The sequence below is a fragment of the Aulostomus chinensis genome, chromosome 2 (assembly GCF_037954235.1).
Source record: "Aulostomus chinensis isolate RoL2024-O1b breed Wild chromosome 2, RoL_Achi_v1.0, whole genome shotgun sequence".
Taxonomy (NCBI): Eukaryota; Metazoa; Chordata; class Actinopteri; order Syngnathiformes; family Aulostomidae; genus Aulostomus; species Aulostomus chinensis.
This window is the reverse complement of record NC_141321.1, coordinates 29,486,559-29,512,280: the sequence shown is the minus strand read 5'-3', so window position 1 is coordinate 29,512,280 and position 25,722 is coordinate 29,486,559. Positions and strand designations below refer to the sequence as shown.

The 25,722-nt window shown below is 38.3% G+C and overlaps 1 protein-coding gene across 2 annotated transcripts in view; it reads right to left on the bottom strand.

Annotated features, from left to right (window-relative positions):
* The window catches only part of LOC147269682 (uncharacterized), a 136,576-nt gene extending 120,506 nt beyond the window's left edge, over window positions 1–16,070 (bottom strand). Inside the window, exons 1-4 of one of the 2 annotated variants that reach the window (XM_086189168.1) lie at window positions 15,879–16,070; window positions 10,317–10,410; window positions 8,475–8,551; window positions 7,096–7,199 (exon numbers count right to left, since the gene is read on the bottom strand). In XM_086189168.1, coding sequence (XP_086045294.1) covers window positions 7,096–7,199; window positions 8,475–8,484 — 114 coding nt within the window. In that variant the 5' untranslated portion in view covers window positions 8,485–8,551; window positions 10,317–10,410; window positions 15,879–16,070. The remainder of the gene's footprint in view (window positions 1–7,095; window positions 7,200–8,474; window positions 8,552–10,316; window positions 10,411–15,878) is intronic. The other variant, XM_086189177.1, reaches the window with a different exon arrangement.
* Window positions 16,071–25,722: the final 9,652 nt, after the last annotated feature.

The following is a 25,722-nucleotide window of genomic DNA, read 5'->3' as shown; positions in this document are numbered from 1 at the left end:
CAACTGTGGGAAAATCACAAAATGGGAAAAACAAGTTATACTACTGCAAGAAGGATGCAGCACTGAGATACAGTCCCATTTCGGTTAATAAAAAATAGAAAGAAGGCAAACAGAGGCTCTTGCTCTTCTGATTGTAATAGCAGGTTATTGCTGTGAATTCTACCAGATAATTCATGCCCCAACAAACTAATGTGTGTCCTATAAAAGTATATAAAGATGAAAGAGAGGAAATAGCTGATGCAGTCAAGCCTATCTCAACTTTCTCGGGCTGGATGGTATTTTTGATGCTTTATTAAGTAACAATCTGTCTACCATCCCCACGTAGTAATAATTATATTCAAAACCCAAGTCCTGGATAGTGAAGAAGCCCTACCTAGCACAGGGTTACCATGAATCACATGTTGCACTGTGGTCTATCAGGCTGTTCAGACTGAATTGCATGAGACAGAGACATACCCTGGTCACACTGCCATGTGCTCCACAATTCCCTCAGTCTGCGGATCTTTGCAAACTGTTCCCATGCAGTTTTACCTTTGATGATAAATTGATTATCAAATAACATACAAGTGGCATAGAACTGCAAAATTAAAGCCTGTTGGAGAGGGATTTAGGGTCAGCAAATTCTCTCATGGTTCAAACTACAGAGGAAGGGATATGAGGAGATATTTTCTGTTTAGAAAGTGGAATAGGCTCTCAAGTATAAAAGTACTTTTACAGCTCTAAAAAGGCAAAAAAAAAAAAGAGAAAGAATGTGGTTTTAACAGCATAGAGAAAACTGTGAATCACTTCAGTGGGAAAAAGAATCAAATGACATTCTCATCACTAACAATAATGTAAGAAATGCATTGATAACACTGATTATACAGTTATTTACTTTGGTTTTTGCATGCCTTGGGCTAACTAGGAGGAGTCAAATCCAATTTAAATGAGAAGCCATAGTCCTGTATGTTCACATTCAACAAGCGGGCTGCACAGCAACAATAACCTATCCCTTCATCTTCACCATTTGTACAGTACAGAACTACATGCGAAAAGGCTGGAGGAGCCATTATTTATCAAAAAACATACAAGCGGCATAGAACTGCAAAATTAATCCAACAACTGGATAACAAGTCCTCCGTCTTTTTAAAAGGTATTTAGTTGCCTGGCAACAGATATACAGTATAATGGACAGTCAACAGTTCAATGCGTTCAGTGATTTTTCCCAAAGCCCTGAAAACAGTAGTAATTACTTTTGAAAATATTGCATTAAACATTTCAGCCACAAAATGTTCCAAAATCAAATGGGGACAAAACAGAGGTACTTTGTTTATTTTGTAATGTTTGGGGTTTTTTTTATTTTTCTTCTTCCACTGTTTTCTTTTACTATTAATTCCATTCATTTTCTTGTATTTTTCCCTGTGTGTTCTGTAAAGCTGTTTGGGTTGCAAGATGTATGAAAAGTGCAATAAAAAACAAATTTATCTTGCAAATAACCAAACAAATGACGGCATGCTAAATGAGCACTAAATGTCACTTTTCTGTTCTTCACTGCTCTAACATCAAGCGCAAACTGCCTTACTTTTTCAAAACTTTCCACCTTATGAGAAACTGCCAGCTTGATAGCATTGTTAACATTTTAATAATAATAGCCCTATGAATTGTAGTGTTTTAAACTCAATCACAAACAGAAATCAATGTTGGCAGATTGAGCAAATTGCTCACCATTTCTACATCTGCCATACACAAACACTAATTTCATTTTTTTTTCTTTTGTTATGGTTGCAGGTTCTTGCCAACATTCTTTTAGTGGATGTGAGCTTTCCTAATCTACCATTGGTTATTATCAAGCTACCTGCATCAGCAACCAGCCTGATTGTTTAATTTCATGAGAAAGTATGCAAACAACGTGTTTATTCAGTCACTTATGTCCTGTGTCAATTTGGGCCCACGTACAAAGAGCTTGAGGAAAACACTTGACCCTGATTGGTTTCAGCAGGGCTGCGCTATACTGTGACAATACACTCCACATAAAATCTTTTTTTTTTTTTTTTTTTTTTTTTTTTAAATTGTACCTTGATTTATGCCCCTTTCCCACTAGCCAAAAAATTGAACATCCACTAACATCCGGCTTTTGCCTTGTGTGAGAACAGGTTTAATCAACATTCACACCCTGGGTCAAACGACCCTACAGTAGACATTGGGTGTTAAACAGCTCAAGTGCCAGTTGGAATTCATATAAACACAAACCAAGGTGCACATATCAATTTGGTACCATTACATACCATCACTACCCGCCATGGTCGTTTTAATTCATACACATACACACACACACACACACACACACACACACACGTCAAAGATAGAACTCGCCATTGCTGTTTTGAGATCTTTCACTGCTTTCCAGTGCAGTGACTGCATTTGTTAAGTCAAACGTTGACACACCACAATGAAGTTGGAAGCCACCTGTTAATCTGTTGTCAATGGGAAATCGATCAATTTTTACTTATTAAAGTGGTTAACCTTGTCTGAAAACAAATCTGTACCTCCTGTGAAAAGGATATTACAGTGTGTTGTGAAACGCACTTTGTAGGCCTAATACAAAATCTCAATGACTGACTATATTATGGTTTTTCCGTAGCAGCAAGTTAAGGATTTAAAGAATAAAACAATAAAATCTCAACGTCGCATGATTCTCCCAGATCAGTGACAGAAATCGTAGAGAGAGATTTAATCGGAATTTCTTAGTTTGTAAATATTGATCTAGTTTGTAAATATTGATCTAAAAAATAATCTTACTCATATCTCTCTGGCAGTAGAAAAACAGTCATTTAAGGGGCAAGTGTTTCAATGGCATACATACATTACAGTAGTGAAAATAATGAATGAAAGCTCCCTCCCAAACATATGCATGATCAATCTGAAATGCTTTCCTCAAATAACAATGTGATACGCAATAAGAGCTGGGTGTTTTGACAGCTTAGTTTTGGATTAAACTTGTCTTAATAGGGTAATTTTTCTCACAAAAGGTACTCCTTCAAACCAGGGCAATCAATTATTATGAATTATACATGCATTGAATTAAGTGTCTAATGTCATTAATACATCTCATTCGTTTGCATTCAGTATGGGTGATTTTCCCCTCTGTGACTCTTCCATCAAATGGAGGTTGGGGGGAGTGGGGATTGGGTGGGTGGGGAGAATAACAGTATTTGCATTGAGCAGAAGCAGCATTGTGTCAATGTCAAATGAAGTGTTTGTAATGTCCCTCTTGGTTGCTAGAAAGCATGAGCTTTATTTGTTTCAAATATTTTCAGTGATGCATTAGTGTCAGGATGTGTCAGTTCCATTCCTCAGAGACAAGCAGAAGTCTGACAGCCCAGCGGATGTGTAAATACAACAGAAAACACTTAACTATGAGATCATCAGTGCCGGGTTATTAATCTTGCTTTTTAAGGGCCAGTGTGGACTGGCTCCATCCGTGATCCTCCCAGCCATGTGTTGTTATATTTTGAACCACGTTATTCACCCAAAAAATATCCATTAAGGAGATGGATGCATTTTGAGGATGGCTGGGAAACAAAGGAACACACAGGGCAGATCAGGTTATGGGTTAAGGGCAGATTTACAATAGACTGCTTTGTTTGGATGGGCTGCAAGATGCCATTGTAAATCCACACATCTCAGTAGCTGGTCAGTTCCAGCTCAAGAGTGTCAGCAGACATGTTTTTTGAGATTTTTAGAGATTTGATTTTTGTTAAATAAACCTGGGCTTAATGTCTATATTTCTTCACAGGGGCAGCCTACTTCACAATAATATAGTTACACACACTGACACTGGGGAACCAGCAAGCATACCATTGCATTGTATTGGTATTCCCAGTCATGTCTCTCACACAGAATGGGATTCAGTCCTATTTATTCAAGGCACATCTCGAAACCTGAAACAGCCACAAAGGACATATTACAATGTAATAAATACTGATACCTCACATGAAAATGAATCACTATCATGGTAGACTGCTTGACAAACATTATTTGCAATTGTTTTGTACTAAATATATTCAAAACAACTCACTGAGGTCATTCTCAGCAACTCTAGCACAAGTCCTGCATATATCGCCCTTACTAAATCACAACATTGATTTCTAGACATGCAGTGACCCATGAATCATTTCTGATGCTGCTAAATCAAGAAGTGATGACATTTCCTGCAAAGCCACAAGCAATAACCACACAGGTCAGTCATATGTTGTCATTCTGCAATTAAAGCAATCTATGAGCTTTAACATCTATATGGAAAACTGGTGTCCATACTGTTGTACTCAAGATGTCCCAAGTTGATCTGAGGATCCATGTCTGCTAAAATAAACCTTATAATTATGGAACTTTTCATTTCTGTAGTCAAATGTATTCGAAAAACCTCAGCCTGTTAGAGCTGCAAAATTGCTCTCAACATCCGGGCTCTACAAAGCAAGAATTTCGCCATACAACTGAAATAGTGTGTGAACATGAACGTTGATTTGGTCAGACCAATAAGAGTGATTCTGAGTTCTGAACCCCATATTGGAAAAGTACACCAGTTTTGCAAAACACCAAATATCTTTTCATTTTTCAATCAGTAACAACATGTTTTTTCTTTTCCTTTATGTATTGCAGTACGATATTGACATGTAACATCACATCTAAGACTACACGCAGCTGGCTTTTATGTTGGGTGGCTGACTATTTCAACCCATGGGTGCCAGTTAGACTTTGTTTCTACTCCTTTACAGAATTACAATTAATTATAGGTTCCCTCTAGATTTTTTAAACAACCGCTCTCAGTTTAGTGTCACCCTTGCAACCTGGTGTCTCCGTACTCGACAAAAAAAAACTTGTGAGAATAGAAACCTAAGTTTGTAACACCACAGTGCAATCGCAAGTGGAGTGTTTTTACAGTTCTTCAAACAAGGCACCCCAATGCAAGTCATGTTTTACATTTATCATTTATATTATAATTAAGCAAGTACTCTTGAGGAGTGCAGATCACAGCTTTGGTGAACAGGGACATTGAGGACAGACATGCTGGTTGTCAGATGCCAGAGATGACAAAACATGTTGCTAACTAAGTACTTTAAAGATCACTCAGTGATTAACCGAGAACAGGAGGTGGAAATAGCAGCTGAAAATCTCTGAATGCACAGTTAAAGCATTTGTTCACTGAAAAACTCTAAGACTGTAAATTGTACAATCTTAACAATCTTAACTGTTTATACTCTCAGCTCACAAGCTTCACCAACACACAGACTCTCCCTCTCTCTTCCCGAGGGATAATATCAGCTCAGAAAAACCATCACTCTTTCAGCTGCAGATGTGTGGTCCGATAGCCATTCGGGACAAGCATACTGCCAATTACATTAATCTAAATATTCACCTACAATATAAATCAACGGTCAGGAAGTAGTCATCCAACCTTAACACAGAACAAGAGGGAGCTTCTTTTAAGGAGATACAGGAATCATGGACGTGTTGTATTCAATCCAGGTATGCTTCAGTTAATTAGAACTAAATAAATTATGTGGAAAGGAACCTATTTCAAGGTTTTATTCTAAAGACATAGGAGCCATTAATTATCAGGGTCAATGTGCAAGGGGGAGATAACACAGAAAGGTTAGATGGAAATTTGCTTAAGAAGTAGAATTTGAAATGTAAATTTAACTCCAAAAATGGATCACAACATAAATGTGCAAAATGAAAGCAACAAGATCAAAACTTTAAATCCCTACTTGTACCTGTGCCTGTCTGACAAACACTCTTAGGAAAATGAGGAATAGTGTAAAGTGAAAGAAATAACTGACAAAGATAATCTCCTGAAATTACTCTTACTTGTTTTTGAGTGTCCAGGGATGCAGGTGAAGTCTGCCCTTATTACCAATGTCAGAGATTCGATTAAGCACGAGGAAAGCAAATGATCCCAATGAACTAATGATTAATCCGGCAGGTCTATTTACTAATGTACCAGAATGCATTAGAGGCATAAGTTAATGGGGACAGGACATCAATTCAAATACAAATGAACCACATTTGCATTGGATGCTTATTGACTGGTGTAACAAAACGAATTACAAAAGGTAATCTACTTATAAACCTTAGAGACGGATGAAACATGATTCCCTACATATCTACAATTTAACTTGGACCAATTCTGGCCTCCAGAAATGACAACATCAATACAAACATATTGACCGTCCTGTCATCAAAATAAAACATCTGTTCAAATTAAAAGAGACATAATTAACCTGACTTCCTGTCAGAGCGGTCAGATGTGTACTCTGAACATGCGTGACCGACTCTACCTGTGATTGTGACTTTAAAAAATAGATTCATAGAATATATTTCAAATTATGTGTACAGCAGGGTATTAAATAACTGCCATGATTCCTGTTAATGGCAGAAATTTCCCACACTCGCTGATGCCAGGCAAGACACAATGTTAGGGATGGTCCAACCTGCCAGAGGCGACAGTGCTCCAGCCATGAGTAGGGCCATCCCCTGGGCCATTTAAAAATAAATAAATAAAACTACTCCTCCTGCTTTGTGGGTGAAAGGCCCAGACTTAATCCTCGCTTTGTTCTTGTACATAGACGAGCATAAAAGCCTACTTCTGTGGATTGCTTCTCCCTGGGCCCTTGGGCACAGTGCTGGACCCAGAGCACAGTCCTATCAATAATGCTGTGCTCTTAACCACTGGCTTTAACTGGTGGAAAATATTCCACAATTTGACAGAAAACTATCCATCCTCTCTTCCCAGCGGTAATGGCACTTTTGCTAGTTTGTCTAATGTGATCTAGTAAGTGATTTTTGTAAGGGGAGGAGGGGGGTTTAGAAAGTGAAAAGAACCAATTCTATTTGATGTTTCGATCTGGGATTGATCTCAGAGGAAAAACTCGCATTCTGAAAGTAGGATTATTGGCTTCACTGGCTCTCCTCAGATGTCAAAGATCTTTGAACAGCCTTGTAAAGTGCACTACTTCCAGGCTGCTGGTGAACTGCTTATGAACTCATCAAAAGAGCACCTGTCTCCATGTTAATGAGGCACTGTGCACTTGACAAGGGTCCTCTTCCCACACATACCTGTCCCCTTGAGGATCTCATTGCTTTTCCTGGAAATCTCGAGCTGGTATCTCCCCACAGTTCGGAGCAAAGCCACGAGATGATCTGGGCTACCAAGTGCCACACTGAAAGCAGGCAGAATGTAAAGAGCATCATCAGAAAGATTAAAAGTACTCAAGTACACAAAGAAAACATGACGTGTGGCAACACTGATTGCATTCAGCAGGGCATCATGTAGAAATTTGTAAGATGGCCATCTTTAATATCTACAATAGCATATTTTTACAACTGATACAGTCCACATTTCCTTCAATTCCGAAAAGATTCCAATACACATCTAACAGATGGGGTTTGTTTGTTGTTCATCTTTATTATCACAATAATTTTTTGTTGTTGTTTTGGCATTTTGTTTATGGGTACATCATGAGGCTCTAGTAAACACAGCACTTATTAAAAGAGCATAAAATCTGCTGAAATGCATTAATTTCAATGTATTCCAAAGCAATTTTTTTGAGTTCTAATCATGGATCAGTGACATGTCTCATGTTACACTATGGCGGTTAGTCAAACAGAGCAAGCTTTGGAATGGTATCTGGATCCACACGTGGATCAGTCCGATCATTCAGATATCCAATCTGTGAATATTGCCATTAGTACCTTATTTTGATATTCCTGATCCAATGCCTCCTGCCATCTCTAAATTTTACACTTACATCTGTCTATATTCTAGGTTGTACTTAAAACTCCTTTCTCACAGTGTCTTCTAAAAAGGTGATTTAACTACCACTTAAATCAGATAAAACAATTTCATAGTTAAACATATTTGAGATTACAAACGCTGTGATGTGAAATTAAACATGTCATGATTAGGAGTTCAGATGACATAATGTAAAAAATTTGCTTGAAAGCAAGGAAATGTGGGGGTTTCTGTTGAGTATTGAGGATGGGGTTGATAGTGACAGTAGCGGTTGTACTTGTGGAGGCTTGGGGGTTGTGGCGGAGTCTCTGGTGGTGTTGGAGAGCAGCATGGTTGAACTGTAATTGATAATGTAAAGGCAGATGGGGGTCTCCAGGGATACTGAAAGAATCTAAGCAGATGGCCAAATTGCTGCTTATTTATGTGGAGCAGAGGACTCAGCCCCCTCATCCACATGGTATGATGGATCATTATGGCGCTCTGTGCATAAACCTCAATATGCTTTTAAATCTGGACAGCAAAGCTGAAGAAAGCCAACAAACCAGGGGGCCATATTTTAAATGTGTCAGGCACAAGGGGAGAGGTTACGGTAAGCCATCTAAGCTGTAATGAATAGAACTTAGCACCTTACAACCACATCACCATAGAAAGAGTTGGGGAAGTGTTTACACTCCGTATTAATGCAGGTCCTCCATACATTCACCTGTAGTCATGGGGAAGTCAAGCACCTTCCTGGTATCAACAAACCTGAGCCACACAACATCATCTCGCCATGGAATCCTAGAAAGAAGAGAGAACACACATGAGGATAAACTGAGGCCCAGTATTCCTAGACGGGGGACAAGAAAACCATATACACAGAGGGTGACAAAGACAAGGACATCATTCACTCAAGGGAGAGAGAGGGCAGAGGATGAGGCTGAATCTGAATCGGGTTCCAATATCTATACATCGTGTTATTTCTTTGGCAGCAAAAAAATTCAGATTAAACAGTCAAACAAAAAAAGCTCTGTGGTCAGTGTGGTCTGAGGACATACTGTCATTATCTTCCATCAGCTGTTGTGTGAGCAGACACAGATGGATTGGTTAACATGGTTGAGGCCAATTTGATCCCACCCCTTTCCTGGGTTAACGCTATTAATGTCAACTCAGACCACCCATTTCATATTTACAAAGACTCTTTCATCTCCCCATGCAGTAATTGGTCTCTTAATGTGAACGCACTGATGTGAAGCCCATCCATCGAACTGAAATTACACAGCATGCTACCTCGTCTTCTCATAAAGACACTTCAATACTAACCAGCTTTTCAGTGTTGGGGATTGTAGCTTAAAGCAAATGTTCCTAATCATTTGTTCAAATTTGTTCATCTCCTCCACAAAAAAAAATTCCAGTAATAGAACTAAAATGCCATTGAAAACTCATTTCTGACAGGTAGGATAAATGAGTTTGTTTCAATCCAATAAAAGATTGGACATACAATGCTTCTACTTAGCTACTATGCAGGGTCATCACTTAAGTTAATGTAAAGTGGACGTACTGAATATATTCCGTCTGGCTCTCTGAAACCTGAGTTAACAAAAAAGAAAGGATATGACACAAAACTTGTGATTTTAATATTTTCATCTTAAATATCGGTTCATAATGATGGCTTCACTACAGAAACAACATTATGTTGCATAACAAACAACATTCAAGCCAGTGGTTTTTTTTTTTATATCAAATATCTAATAATGCACAATATTGTACAAAAGCGCTTTGCAAAATCATATCATCCGTGATACATTTTTACATACACATTCAACCCATGGCAAAAAGAATTCATAGGGTCAGTGTCATGCAACTTTAACTAAATTTGAAGGTTCAAAATGCAATTCTACAGAATAAAAGTTCTTTTATTTTTTACATTTTCGTGTTTTTTCTCAGGCTACATTGCCAAAAGTGCATGTACTGGCATTATTTTAACCTTGCATAGCCATTTATTTTTTTTTGCCACTCAAGTGCAACTACTTTGGATCAATGTAGTGTGTGTTTTCATTTACTAAATAAATTTAATAGAAAAATGTTCACCGTCATCTTAAAAGAGAGTACGCTGCCTGAAAGTCAACCACCTGTAAAATGGAGATGCTGAAGTTGATTGACACAGATTTTTGAAGAAAAAAAAAAATTGCCCACAGAACAGGAAAGTAAATGTGTCATTAAATGAGGAATGTATCATGTCTCCCTAGGCCTCCCATATTTTACATTCCGGAGTAACACCAGCAAATATTAATATTTGCTTTTCATTTCAAGCGGCAGTGGTACTCTGTTTGAGAGGAGTGAAAAAGGGAGAGCCTGAGTGTGGCAAATGACTTTCAGACAGGATATTAAGGTGACTAAGGCTGCTTGATCGGCCAATAAATTAGAGGTTTAACGTAAGTAAGGCTTATTTTTCCAAAGATAAAATGAAAATAAATCTTCATGAAAAGATTTACATTGTGGGAGAGCTGGTTGTGATGTAAAAACTGTCTGTGTGACAGTAACTGACAGAAGATAAGAAACTCACCCTGTCACACTGGTGCCATGTGTCTCTCTCAGACTAGCAGCAGCAGTACTAGTGTTGTTGGAAAGGGCTTCTTTAACACCCCGCTTTAAACTACCTGTCACAGAGAGAACAATCAACACGTGAGAGAGTTATCACACAATGGAAGCACTTTGTGTTCTAAACAGAAGTTGAGCCTGTAGAAGAGGACAGAGAAGTTAAGCCTGTGTAATAGAACCTGTTTGGAGAGCTGACATCCAAAGAACTACCAAAAAGGACACTAATCAGTGTGTTGTTTATACCAAAAATATTTTGCTGTCATGTTTTGGGTCATTTTACTACCAAGGGTGATTAGTTATCCTTTCTAACACTAGATTCTCCGAGCCATCCCCCCTGTTGGGTTCCTGTTCCTCTGCCTGTAGGAACAAGTCGATGGACAGAAAATATATAGTATTTCATTTTTGTTCATAGTTCTATTGCTTGTCAACATGCTAATACTGTATGTCTATTTCAAAAGCAAGTACAAATGAATATTTGCAGTGGACTTTTTCTTTGTGATATGTGATGTGGCCATCTTGTGACAAAACTGGACAGTCAGCAGCCCCCAGGTATTTGGACTTGAAGATATGCCTGTATTATTCACTACTGCACCATCACTCTGAGCTCAACCGCTGCTGTGGCGAGAGATGTCAAAGCTTCTCAAATGTCTGCGCCAAACTCTGCAGGAACAGCCAACCGTGACAAAGACACAACAGAGGGCAGTAGTACAATGTCTTTTGTGTTGCTGCTAGATGAGCACAATGTTCCTGTGGACTGACGCTCCATGGAGCGAGGCAACAATTGGGAACATTAAGCAGAGTTCTCCACCTAAGCTGCTGCAAACAGGAGCAGGTTAATTTGCAGGCATTATGGTGCCTGTTACACCTGCCATATTATGAAAATGAAAGCTAGTTTAATAAAGTCTCCTAGCAGCAGGCATTTTGCAACCGGTTTGAAGCAGAGGAGAAGACACTGTTATAGAGCTCCTGACTGTGTTTGTGATGAAGAAAATAAAAATCACTGGCAGCAGATCTCCTGCCATTAACTCCCATCTCCAAACTGTAAGGAGGGGGAATTACAAAGAGATGCTGAGATTGTAAAAACAATAGGCTATAATAAAACCTTTCATCTAACTTCAGCATGAGTTGTCCCCTTCATCATTGGTCCACAGGGAGTGTGCTTGCTTAGCTGGACCTCACCATCTTCAAGTATCATCACATGCTGACAAAATGGAAGTCACACCGTGGTTATACAGTGCACCTGTTGAGGAGCCCACACAGCAGGGCGCAAAAACAAACGTGAGCACGTGTGTGAAGGAAGAGCCCAATGGCAACCACTCACATACTAGGTCAAATCTATGATCTTAGTTTTTGCAAATGTATAGGCCAGTACAAAAGAAATGCAAATCTGATTTTTCTTCTAAGCAAGGCCATAAAGAGGAAACGAAATAGCTTTTCAAACCTGCTCTGTCAGAGGGCATCATGAGCCTCCTCAAAAATATCATTAAAAAAAAAAAATCAGAGTGATGATTCTTCAGGTCAATACTGAGACACAATTATAGGGATGCAAGATAACGGCAGCACATGATCAGTTTCCACAGATATTGGTCATCCTTTTAATGTAGTTAGTTTCAGTGTGGGATATTTACATCAGTAGAGTTTTGCTCACCTACCTTTTCCTTTGCCAATAATCAGCTGTTCATGATGCAGTAAGTATTTGATTGATGCACTATTCCAAATTTTTTGGGGAAGTTTTAAAATTGTTTAATTAAATTCACAATGTTAACATGTTTTTCAACATGTACAAATGTGAATATCATAAAAATTGTTATCATATGGATAACTTATTGGCTATGACTCAACTCAATTATAAAAATATTTGCAAATTTGATATCTGATGGGATTCACAATTGTGTAACAATTGTAATCATTCACTGTGGACAAAACCAAAGTGTTTCTAAATAAGTAAATTGATTTAATCTCTTAAAGTTAATCCCTCATAGAACAAGAATGTGACTAGAGGAAGGAAAACAACACAATCTTTCAATATTTGCAGACAATGGAGGATAATGACTTACAACATATGGACCATACCATGGCGACCATTAGTAGAGTGATACAGTTGAGCTGTCCATGCAGGTGCTGATGAATGACTAATGGAAATTAGAGGCAGGGAATAGGCCTCTACATTCACACACAACACGTGCAGGAACCACAGAAATCAAAAGAAGGAAATCCAGGCCATTAGTTTGAAATATTGAGCAATTTTCTGTCAATCAAAAATCATTCCTTAACCTTCTGTAAAATAAAATCCCAGACACGCACTGATCTCACAGAATAAATAGAAAATGGGTGACTTGCCAAGAAAAAAGAACATGTTTCAGAGGCTCCACTTCAAAGAGAGATGTATGATTCTGCTAAAATGCTGTCAGTGTCTGCTCTCAATTTTGGTAATAACTTGCACTGAGAGAAACAAAGAATCTGGAAGCAATTTGTGATAGCACAGCCAAGTTTTCTTTTTCCTCTAACTAAAGTTATTCTAACTATTGACCTTTCCAGTGCTTGAATGACATTTCCAAGCAGTCTGGGATGCCACTGCTGCTCTCAAACGGAACTTTTTAATTCTGTGCGTCAGTGTTGTTTCAAGCCTCGTCTCCTGGGTAAAACACTTTGACTATTACTGTATGCTCACACTTTTACCACATTTTTTAAACAGTGGACTAGTCTAGAATATCTATACTGTTAGATACAGTCTATCAAATCTACTGCTCACAACTTTCTGCTTTTTCACATTCTTACGATTGGAATAGACGTGAAACTGAAATCACACAGTTTATCATAACTGTCAGAAAACTGTAAAAAATATTTGGCTTACGTTACTATTATTTCACAGTATTACCACTTCTTCACAACCACTGACAAATCTAAAACAGGGAATTCAAAGTTCACTGCCCTGCAACGACCACCTGAGCTCTCTTCCTTTTACACTGCTGCTCCCTTGTGGTGTGTTCAGATATTCATAAGTGGTATGACAAATTGTGCAGGAAAAGAGAGGGATTGCTGTGTTAATGCAGCTGGTATAAATCAATAAATAGAAGACAAGCTAGTTTTTAAAACTAGAAAACCTGCAAAACTACTGTGCTTTACTTAACTTAAGAAGTGTAGGAGAAATACAAAAATTATGCAGGGGTCTGTCTGGTCTCTTTGTTATACCATTCTCCCTAATTGTTACCAACTTAATGTCAGATAAGTAATGATGAGTTGGCCTACGAAAAGACTGAGTTTTTGGTGGTATGATCCAAATCTACACCTTCATATCACTCCAATCCACACTTGTGTCTCCAGTTTCATTACATCCTTGTCCTGCCACCCTACCAGCATCATCCCAAGCCCCGTCTCTCACCAAAGCAATCAGGTAAATCCCACATTAACTCCTGGGAAACAGCCCATTAATATTTCACTTGTTTCCTGGCCTGTTTGTGCCATACATCAATGCCCAACTGCTCCTTTCAAAGCCATACATTAGAACTATTTTAAAAAATACTTCATTGTCAGCCTGTGGCAGCCTCATTACTTATTAAGATAAGAAAAAAGATGTGCAGGAGCAGTTGGTGGCTCAGCTTGCTTTAAAAGCTCTTTTCTACTGTTTCCACCTCCTTCTCCCCTGTACTCATTTACACGCAAAGGTTGTCAGAGGACCTTAAGTAAGTTTCTTAGCTTGAAATAAGAGGGTTGTTAGTTTAGTTTTGTGTGTGTGTGTGTGTGTGTGTGTGTGTGGGGGGGGGGGGGGGGCATGCCTGCTATGCAGGGTAAAATACTGAAAACTATGTAACCAGCTCAGTAAGGCTGCCTCAGAGAGAGTTAGTATTTGAACAGGTATTAGATATTTTAGATAGACTAAAGTTAACAAAGTTCCTTTTGGCTCAGGCCCTAAAAATATTGAGGTATGAGCCTTCATGCTTGTAAAAATAACAGTAAAATATAGATGTGGTCTATCCCTGGTTAATATCAAGAATATCATGAAATCAGCTACTAGGATTAGGGGCATACGCCTCCACACTGAGGGAGTGACAAAGAAAGATTGCAGTGTTATTGCACACTATTGCTCCGACAAAACAGAAACATTTAATTGCTATGAAAGGTGTTCAAAATCTACTACAAAAGGAAGAAAAGATCAGAGAGGGAGATGTGAGAATGCTGTAATCTTACTTTATTGTCACTCTTTCAACATGATGGCATACCTTTGAAACTACTGGGAAACACTTTTGCAATGTTTCGTGCCCCCCAAAGCTCTAGGCAGCAGATGAGGAGCTGTGTTTTTAAACACCTGTTGTATATAAGATGACTTAAAAACCCCCTCTTAACACGTATTAACACACACAACAATACTATGTACTATTATGTGTGATGTTTTCATCCGCCCTCACTAACAATCCTGGATATATGAATGTGATGATTTTTTTTTTTGTTTCCATTTCTCAAGTGTAAGTGTGGGAGATGATCATTACTAGGTCTATTCTCACTGGAGACCCTAACTTTACACATTATACCCGCTCAATTCTAAACCAGGATTTACTTCCAAACTATGAGCGACGTCAGAAACCCTACACATTGGTCCATCTATGACACTTTCATCACTGAACGCACTTCAACAACCCTCTGGCGTCCAACTGCACATACATCATTGTATGCGATCGCATACATCTTCTCACTGTCAGTCTCAAACATTCAGCTGTAAGGAGATGACTAAAACACTAAATTTTGAAACATGGAGGTCATCGCGCAAGACTGGAAGAAACCACTTCATGTACAACAAGTATTGGAAACCACTCAGGAGAAGAGGGAGACCAGTCCCTCTGAAGAAGGCAGCTGTGGCTGATGTACATTTAAAATACTCTCAAACATGGCTAGAGAATAGATATAAAATGCTACTGTGAGGCTGCCTTGAACTTCATGGCCTGCTCAACTTCTCAAACCTACAATTTGCAATATGCCAAGCACACGTCCGTCAATTCGTCAAAAAGGCCACATGTACTTCATTCATCGAATACGTTTTTCATGGATGACATTTGGAGTTGTCATTGCAGGTGTAAGTAATAACACTAATTATGGCCCTGTTCCATTTAAGTGTCCCAGTAAGACATGCCAATTAGCCAGCAAGCATAACAGCATACCCCTGAAACTCCTACAGTAAATGGAATTCAGCCATCATTAATGTGATTAATTACACCTGTGCTTTTCCAGCTAGGACGTGTCAAAATGTCTACCCAGTGAAAGGAGGTCGTTCTGAGTATGTTAAAGTGCCAAGAAAGTGCTTTTGTTATACCTCAACCGTGCAATGCCACGAACATTGAAAACACTGAAGGTAGAATCAGAGTTTAAAGTGGGATTATTACTGGCTTGAAATTCACATCATACCACAAAATAACACAATCAGTGTGGTTTTGACGACATGGCGACCATTGGCAAGGTGACTACCGGCATTAGCTTCAACTATGTAGGCCTGTGTTTAAGAAGAAGTAACAAATGTTTTGGGGGATGAACTTACCTCATTTATATCCAAAAAAAAAAATCATCCCACCGGCGAAGCAGGTGTGAATTTGTACAGTATTATCTTCATTTAAAAATTCCAGTTCCACATCAAGGTGTGTCTCTCTCGACGCAAATTGAAGCTCACTGCGTAACGTTATTAGTTTTCCGTCAGGTGTTGATTAGCCAACCGTTGGCTCGCAGCTGTGAACAACTGGACGTTTACTGGAAGAGGTAAACCTCCGCCGGGCCTAGTAGTCCCTCTGATGTGGATCTGAAAAAATGAAAACACTATAATAATAGCTTCTTCTTTTTTTTCTTTTTTCCTAAATTGACGATACACATTTTGGCCATCTCTACTGATCTTTAGTGAAGAGATAGACGCTGTCTAGTCAACATCTTAAATGATGCATTGGATAGGCTCTATAATTATCAGATAAATAAATAAATTCAATTTGTGGAGCCATGGAGTGTCCATAGAGAGAAACTAAGATTGAACAAACAAAAAAAAGATAATTTTGAATTCACAAGACAGAAATAGATGAGATTATGGTGCTTCATATTGCAGGATTATATAATTGATCTGAAGTGGCAATAGGAAGGAAAAAGAAAAGAAAAAAAAACAACCTTGGCCAGAAATATTTTTTGCCTTACTGAATTGTAAAATTTGTAACTTTCATTTTCATTTATTTACAAAAAATATTAAACCTAAAGCCTACACGTAAAAAAAAAAATACACAACAGCATAAAACATTTTTAAAATCAATGTCTCAAACGTTTTCAAAATCATGCAAGTACAGTTTAGCTGTGCTACCGTCACAGTAGTTTGAAATTTCAAATTTCACCAAACTAGAAATCTTGACTATCCAGCACATGTTAATTAATATTTTGGATTAAAGCCAAAGCTGGCATATAGACTTAATGAATGACTAGAGGACAACCTCGTCCTACCAAAACAGTCTCAAAATGGACACTTTCATGATTCATTTTTATCATGATTCATGAGTCACAGAGCAATGACAAGCCTGGAAACTGCATTTACCGTAAAATGGCTGTGAGTTGAGCAGCATATCAGTGGTCATGCATCAAGTATGTCATCGCCTCCGCATAGATCTTTCCTCTCATATCTTTATATGATTAGATAAATATGACATAGCAGGGATGTTTGTTTAGATGTGCTGGAGTAAGAATTCTGTCTCCTTCTGTTTGCAGTCTTCATGCTACGCCATGCTAACCAGCTACTTGCTGTGTTCTAATTTATCTGACAGATTTGAAAGTGGCAGAGATCTTCATATTAGACTCCCCGCAGAAAGTAAAATGGCAAAGAACCTGCAATGTGAAGACAGACAACTATTTTATGGTGTGTTTAATGTAGCGATGTTAGCCTCCTTACAAAAATAGACCGTTGGATAATCTGAAATCCTTTGAAAGCCTTGGATATCCACAACCACAGACAAATGAAACATTTATCACAATCACTGGCCATGATATCACGATGTGTTGACTCTGTCTTAGATGCTTCTTGGCTCATATCTCTCATCACATAGTCAAAAAAATTAACTCTGCGTGTGTGTGTGTGTGTGTGTGTGTGGGGCAATGAGCCGGCAGACGTCAACAGACACAGCAGGACTGTTTGAACTGCAAACACACTAAAACACTCTGCCTCTTCCACAGTTACAGTGATGGTGCACAATGCTCTCTGCTCCCCCGCCACCCATCATGCAGTGCTGCGTCCTGCATTTCTTCAGCTAAAAATATCACCAAGCTTTTTGTTCTTGGTTCATACACAGTAATGCAACCACAGGGGGGAAGAGAACTGAAAATATGTTGTAAAGTAATGTTACGGAAATATTTGAAAAATAGTGAAGTAAAATAAAACTACCATTTAAAGTGTCCTTTTCTCTTTTTACCAGTTGTTGGTTAATGAGTTGTAGCTGGTAAACTGAGAGTTAAATCATGTAATGCAAGAAAATAACGCACATTTCTCTAAAAAATGATAATTTAGGCTGTCATAATGAGAATTTTGAGGCCGTAAGATAAAAAAACAAAACACTCCCTCGATTCAATTAATAGTTACAATGTGAAATACAGTGTGTGCCCTTATTTAAGTTATCTTAAATTTCATAAAACTAAGTAGATTGATGGAGCAAATCATATCAAATGGCTTCAAAATAAAATGGGCTCCATCTACTCAATAGCAATGTGATTTCAACACAAATATTCACATACTGTACAGCTGGGATTTTGTCTTTTTTGTGGATTCACTGTTGGTCCCACACAGCTCCACATTTTCTTCATCATTTTTACTCTTTTGTGCAACTGCAACAAGTCACTTTCGTGGCTCTGGTCAGCCATCATCTCTTTAAACGTCTGCTTGCTACAGTGTTGCTGTTTCGAGGGTGTATTTTCGTTGGTGTATTTGCAGCTGGTTTGTAATCTTCCTGAAATACAGATGAAAAGTTTGGATACAAACCAAATTGAAAGGGAACCAGGTGAAGCTGCCTGGTTAGGATTTATTTACTCTGGCAGAAGCAACTGGCAGAGAAGCAAAGCCATTACTAAATTGTAGACTGACTGAGTAGAAAATTAAGATTTCAAAACTAGTGAAGTGTACAATGGAGTACTTCAAGTACAAGTAAAAGTACAGATTTATGGAAAAAAACAGAGAAAATTACACTTCAATATAAGAATGTGAGTGGTTACGATCTCTTACACCCACACTGATGCATATTTTCGATGTAGAAAAGAAGGAAAATTAGCCATAAGTGCGATGAAAAATTCTAAGTGAAAGGATGGAGGTTTGGCAGATGCACACAAGTAAGTGCTGTATGTGTGTGTGTGTGTGTGTGTGTGTGTGTGTGTGTGTAGGTGTGGGCATAAGAGAGTTTAGTAGTGATGCTTCTGTACTTTAGTGTGTGGCTCCCACGACAGCCTGGGGTGGCACATCCATCTATGTCTTTTTGCCAAATTTGATTTTAAATATTTATCACACCATACATCTTGGCTGAAACAAATTGCTGGCAAAGTGCTATTGTCTGTGAAACATGTAGTAAGAAGGATGGAGGCTTTAGCGGCAACATCAATGTTTCATTTGGTGAAATATATGACTGGGAAGTGTATGTGCAACCACAGCACTTATTAACACAGAAAGATGACATGGAAGTAAAACTTTTTAAAGTGCTTACTTCTGCTGCAGTGACAGTAAAAGCAGGTATTTCAAAATAAAATGCACTTAGTCATATGTTTTTCAGTCAGATCAAACTGCACACCTCATCTGCACTTTCACATTCAAAGTGCATCTTTATTACTTTCAAAGTCCTCACTCTCAATTTATCTTTGCTCAGGAGATAAAACAGGTTCTCCAGTAATCAGAGGGTTCCTGGTCGATCCCCAGCTCCTCCAGGGGCTGCGTCGAATTGTCCTTGGGCAAGACACTAAACCCCTAAGAGCTCCTCTTTCTTGCATGGAAGCCTTCACCATGCATGATTAGGTGAATTTTAGATGAGAAATGCAGTCCCTCTACCATATGCCCCCAGGAAAAAAAAGCTACTCATTGAACAAACATGCAGCACACAGGAATAGTGAATGAATGAATCATGCAACAGTTTACTGTAAACAAACACATAAAAAGTGACCAAAAAATTGTTGGAGGACAACTTGTGGCACAAAATATTCAAAAATAAATCAGTTTTGACATAAATATGTGCATTCTATGTTTGACAGATTTTAAGAATGAATTGTTTTTATTTGCATTGATGCATCAATGGTTCATTGGAACCTTAAACAAGGGTGCAGCATCCAAATTTCTTGCTGAGTGCACTGCAATGCCTGCATTATATTTATTGAAGGTTTATTTAACCACAAAGAGTTTATCATGTGTTTTTTTTTTCAGCAACACATTACAGTTGTTAAACTTCAGATCCACTGTGGCTGCAGCCGCTATATTTTCCAGTTAACCATGGAGCAGAAAGCCTCAGTTGCTCAGAGGCATTCAGCAGCAGTTGTTGAGGGAGAAAGGAGCCATATTCATTCTTTTTCACACTCTTCTCAGTGGAGAAACCAATATATTGGACTTACTGCTACTAACTGTTGCAGTAACGGACCAAATTCAGAGTAATGGCAGCTTTCCCAGGATGCACAGCTTACCTGGGGACAGGAAATTCCTCCCCAGCATAGCAGTTCTCTGCTGGATGATGTCAAAATAGCACCAGAGCCTGGAGACTCAAATATTGCTCCACTTTTCTTACATGGCTGTGCTTAAGGGCAGGCACGGCAACATTCGATTTACTGCTGTGGTTTAATTCTAGACAACATATATTTCTTTTTGTTCACACAGTATGATACAAAACCGGAGTAAAAATACTGCCAACATCCAACAGCAGTGTAAAGAATAAATCATATGTAATGTCTATAAAGGGAACTGCAGTAAAAAAAAAAAATAAAAATCACAAATAAATGATGGGGGTTTTCAGGATAATTAAACTACATGCTCTGTGCCCTTCAAAAACTAAAAGGAAATTATGCAACTAAATGCATCTACTAAATCCTTCCCAGCTTTTCCACCGTGCAGCAGAGTGAAACACATTGCACAGTTTAATGCGCTGTAATGCTTCAACATCTGGCTTTGTTTATCCACCTAATTGATGAATCCATTTGTATGTGCAGTATAAATTTCACATCATCACCTTATTTTTAGTCATGGATAAGAATGAATCTATGTAGGGCCAGATAATAAACACTCAGTTTACTCACATCCATTCATACAATAAATCTTGTGACGGTCTGTTGCCATGGCTTTGTGCTCTACCCACACATAACCACACGATGGTGCTCTTGTCTTATGTGAGAGCAAGTATTCTCATTTCTAAGAAAAGGAAGGGGAAGAAAACAGCATGTATGCCTGTAATTTACATTTAAGGCAAAACATTTGAGGCCACTTTTTTTTAAACACATCTTTTATGACTTGCTTATCTTAAGTAGTGTGACATTCAAGCTCATATTCCAGGCAATACATTGTCTCATAACATTTTCTAAAACAGGTCACCAATGATATCTACTGATGTTATTAGATGGTTTTTGCAAGTTTGTTTCAGTGTAACTTGCATGATGCATACACAGATACAGAAGGCAGCAGGCCTGATATTTTTCCCTGGCAACAGCCACACGCCCCCTACTTTACACTAGATGGCACTAGTATAGCACCACCAGCAGGAGGAGGGCTGGCCACTCTACTGTTGCCATTGTTTAAGTCAACACAGTTCCTTTCACTGCAGGACTGGCTCAAAATGTAGCACTGATCAATTACTAATTCAGTATTAGAACGTGATTATCCAGTATTCAAAGAGAGACACACAAACGGCACTGTGCATCCAACTAGTGCACAAAAACAAACCCAGAAGCTTTAAAGCCATTAGGAAATGCATCCCACAAAGCTTCCCAGCACATAAATATGTATAACATCTGCAACTCAATTAGGCATGGGGAAATCTGGCCTTTGGGATAGAGACCTGCATAGACTTGCCTTAACCGCTCCTCCATAGACCTTTAACTGTACAGGTTGCAATTACTGGTAATCAGCACGGTTGACCTGTACATATAGAAGATGTAATTTAATACACACATTTGATTTGTGTGAGCTATGGGATTAAATCTGATTGTATACACCTGGCCCATGCTATAAAAAGTTGATCAAGTCCGCTGTGTTGCTTCATTATAGTCAGCTGTGTGGAGCTGGATTATGCAAATATCCCAGGAATCCAAATGAAGAACTGCAGCTTCATTAAATTTGGCAATAAAATATTTGCAATACCTCATTGGCTTCTAATGGACATAATGAGGAGTATGACTGAATCCAATCGGCATGTGTTAGATTTAATTTGTTTGGCATTTCACAGATGGAAATGCATTTATATCTTTGAGTAGACATGAGAAATCATTATAAAACCAGGACAGAGACGAAAGCTTGCCTTGCGGTGAGTTGGTGTCACCACAGAGCCACAATGGTTTCAACTCTTTCCAATAGGGATCACTCTCAGAATGCTTTTATGGAACATGTTGGGGCTTGAACCTTGTCCACATACTAGAGATGCCAGTGGCTGATTTTACCATATTGCATTTCATCATATTAGGTTACCGGAACTTAATTAACACAGTTCCATTCCTTATAACTATCTGTGACTGGCTTTTGTCCAAGAACAGATAAGATTGTCCAGCAGACTGGGCATGCCAAACTAAAAAAGACACAATAGAAATAAACAATGGAGCTGCTTGTCATCTAAAAAATGGGTAATTCAGAGTGAGAGTACCAGTGTGATGTGGTTTTGCAGACTATAAAATTTACATTGTATGATTGAAACAACACGCTGCAAATTAGGGGAGAAAACCAAATACATACACAATGTGAGCTTTTGTCAAATGAGTAGCATAATATCTATCTATCTATCTATCTATCTATCTATCTATCTATCTATCTATCTATCTATCTATCTATCTATCTATCCATCCATCCATCCATCCATCCATCCATCCATCCATCCATCTATCTATCCATCTATCTATCTATCTACCTATCTCTCTCTCTCTCTCTCTCTCTCTCTCTATCTATCTATCTATCTATCTATCTCTCTCTCTCTCTCTCTATCTATCTATCTATCTATCTATCTATCTATCTATCTATCTATCTATCTATCTATCTGTCTATCTATCTATCTATCCATCTATCTATCTCTCTATCTATCTATCCATCTATCTATCTATCAAAAATCAATGTCTGTGCATTGTGTTTTCAGACAACAGAATAAGTGGATAACGAATCCCACAGATTTGGTGCAACACACAGAACAGAACAAATGATGATATCCTGTCAGGGCTCAATTTGATTACATCGTTTCCTTGTCAGAGTGCTACAGCCAGATATTCTACATTCTATATAACAAGCTAATCAATTACAAGCCCCAGCTAATGTAAAGATGCTTTTCATACTCGCTTCTCTAACTGTGGATTGCTAAGATAAATTGGCTGTGACCCAAGACTGACCCTGGCTGATGTTCATGAGACCATTAAATTCCCTACAAAGGGGGTGCAGTGGGGTTTTGTGTTTGAGTACGTGCATTTGTGTGTATATGAGGGGGTGTGTGCTTGTGCGATATATAGACACAGGGAAAAAAATTCAATGACAAAATGGAAAGAGATCCAGAAATAGCCAGTTTTATGAATTACTGGTTTTCTAAATGCAATAATACCTGTAGCGGTTTTCAAACCCCTTTGAAATGTCATCCATTAATGCTTTAATGTCATTGGTTATCTTAGCCCGGAAAACCTGAGATAGAGATTTTTGATTACATTACCAATGTCCTACTTTGTAATACACTTTACTTGAAGCTCAGCCATCTTTTTTTATATTTTAAGGGAAATTAGAGGAAAGGAATATCATTGGTGGGCAGTATAACCCTCAGGCATTGGGACCACTCTTCTCCATAGACGTGTTGAAAATCACGATGATCTATTAGTAGATATACAGCAGTTACAAGAGCTATAGGTGAGTCAACTAAAAAATACTGCAATAAGAAACTGTCTATGATATGTGAGGTTGCTAAGCTGTGAATCTAATCGGTTATGGCAATTTATTAATGACAACAATTATGAAGTTCTGTTGGTTATGCTGGTTTTTTGTATTGGAATGGCATGCACACTTTACAAAAGTGGAATCAAAGTTTAAACAGTCTACAAATTTAGACGTTTTGCAAAAGTTTTGTTCAGGAAAAAAAAATTGTAAGTATTGTCAGTATTTTTTCAAATATTACATCATATTCCTCAGTGACATCATGGGTGTTATGGACACTCTTATTGACTTGAATGATAATTTTAAATTGCAGGGGGAGGGGGGTATAAAAAAAACAAAACGATATATTTTACAACATTTCCGTGAACATTAAAACCAACAACATTAAAACCAATATTACAATACGGTGCTTACTTCTGTACTTGTACTTGTGTTATTCGGTGACAATTTGACCCTCACTGATAAATGACAAGCTGAGGGTATGGAGCCCATTTCAGAGGATATTTTTTCACAAAACACTGCAAGAAATCCTGACAATAAATAATTGTGATTAGAAAATACAGGGGAGAATGATGAAGCCACTCCTGATATCCACTAAGTCGCATTGATTAAAAAAGGAAGAGAACTACTGTAGGTTTAAAGTCAACATGTTGGGATCAGAGTTTTATAAACAGCCTATATATTCTAATCACCAGTGAGGGGAGCAGATGTGAAAAATGAATTGACAGATTTTGATGAAATCTGGCGACAAGATGGGTGATAGATCCTGAAGACTGTTCTCGGCTGGATATTAGGGATATTTTTCTGAAAATGTCAGAGATAAATTTCCATCAGATTCCTTGAGTTCATGTGAAATAGATGAAATAAGAACATTTTGGATCTGGAAATCCTCATGATTGCATTCCGGATGTGTGATTGATTTGAGTCAATTCTTAAGGCGATATATTTTGATCAGACTGATAAGTATTACAGCCCCAGGAGATATTCTGCTTCCTGCCTTCTCCATCGGTCATCCAGAAGGCCCTTTTTTTTGGTGGTTGGGAGAATTAGATGACACTATATTCTTTATCCACTTTGCTGTCTTGAGTCCTTCTCCCTTCATCTTATATTCATTTTTTTTAACATGTCACTTGTATGTGAATGTGTTGAAGCAAAGGTACTGACAATATACATCAAGTGAAAGTTGGAGTTTTGTTTGAAGAGTGTCTTTGTCTTATGTTCCAATCATAGCATTCTGCTCTCACCCAAGCTGACATGTTTCTCACCGTCTGGCTGTGTGATCTTTACTGAAGAGGAGCAAAAGATAAACGGCAGCATAAAAAACACAACATCCCGAAATCTGACATCTCAAATCGCTGAATTTATCATCATCCAAAAGACAATACACTTATTTAAGTAGAATGGGCACCAGTATATCACAAATAGAAATTGGTTACAATTTAAGTCATAATACAGTCCTCATCGAATGCCACCTGACACTGTGGTACAACACCAGTTACTGCACAATCGTTAGTTTACATTAGCTTCCAGACAGTGAGTGGATGGTGCCACTGGGCTGATGCAAATCTTAATACACACTGAAAGCAAAATGAAGACAGTTATTTTCAGTGCACCTAATTATGTACAGTCTGCTGTGTAGTGTGTGTGTCTGATCCTGTCTAATGGATTACCACTGTGTCCACAGAGCCAAGGGTCAACTCTTTCGCTCTGGGGTATGACCTCTGTGTACTGTACTTATCCCACTTTGTGAAAACACTTCCTCTTCACTGTGCTTGCTTTCACAGAAGCATGTGAATGCAGCGAGGGGCCCCACCACAGCAGTTTGTCATGTTAACATAATCCAGATTGATGTCTGGTTAATTTGTTTCCCTATTCTAATAACCTTGCATATAAATAGTTGCTACTATCATGCGTGTTTCATGCATTTTCACCTCTTGAGCCTCAGAGGAAATTAGCATTTGAATTTGTAATCATGTCCCTTTTAAGTTGCATCACATGCAGAGGCTGAAAAGAGAGACAATTAACCTGCACAGTTAAGTGGACAAGAGGATCTGACAAAAATAGCTCAGAGGAAAATGAAGTCAAGTTACATATTTCATGTGCTGTCCTAATCAGGTTGGCTGTTGGTAAAGACTTCATCATCCAGTCTCACTAACATGGCTTGTGATGTGATATTATTTCAATACACTGCTGTAATGCTGCTCTTTTAATACAGTGCAACATATTTCACACTTGAGAATTCATAGACACGCTCAAGTGTGTATATTTGTATCTGTGCAATGACAATGGTACGGAAAAACAT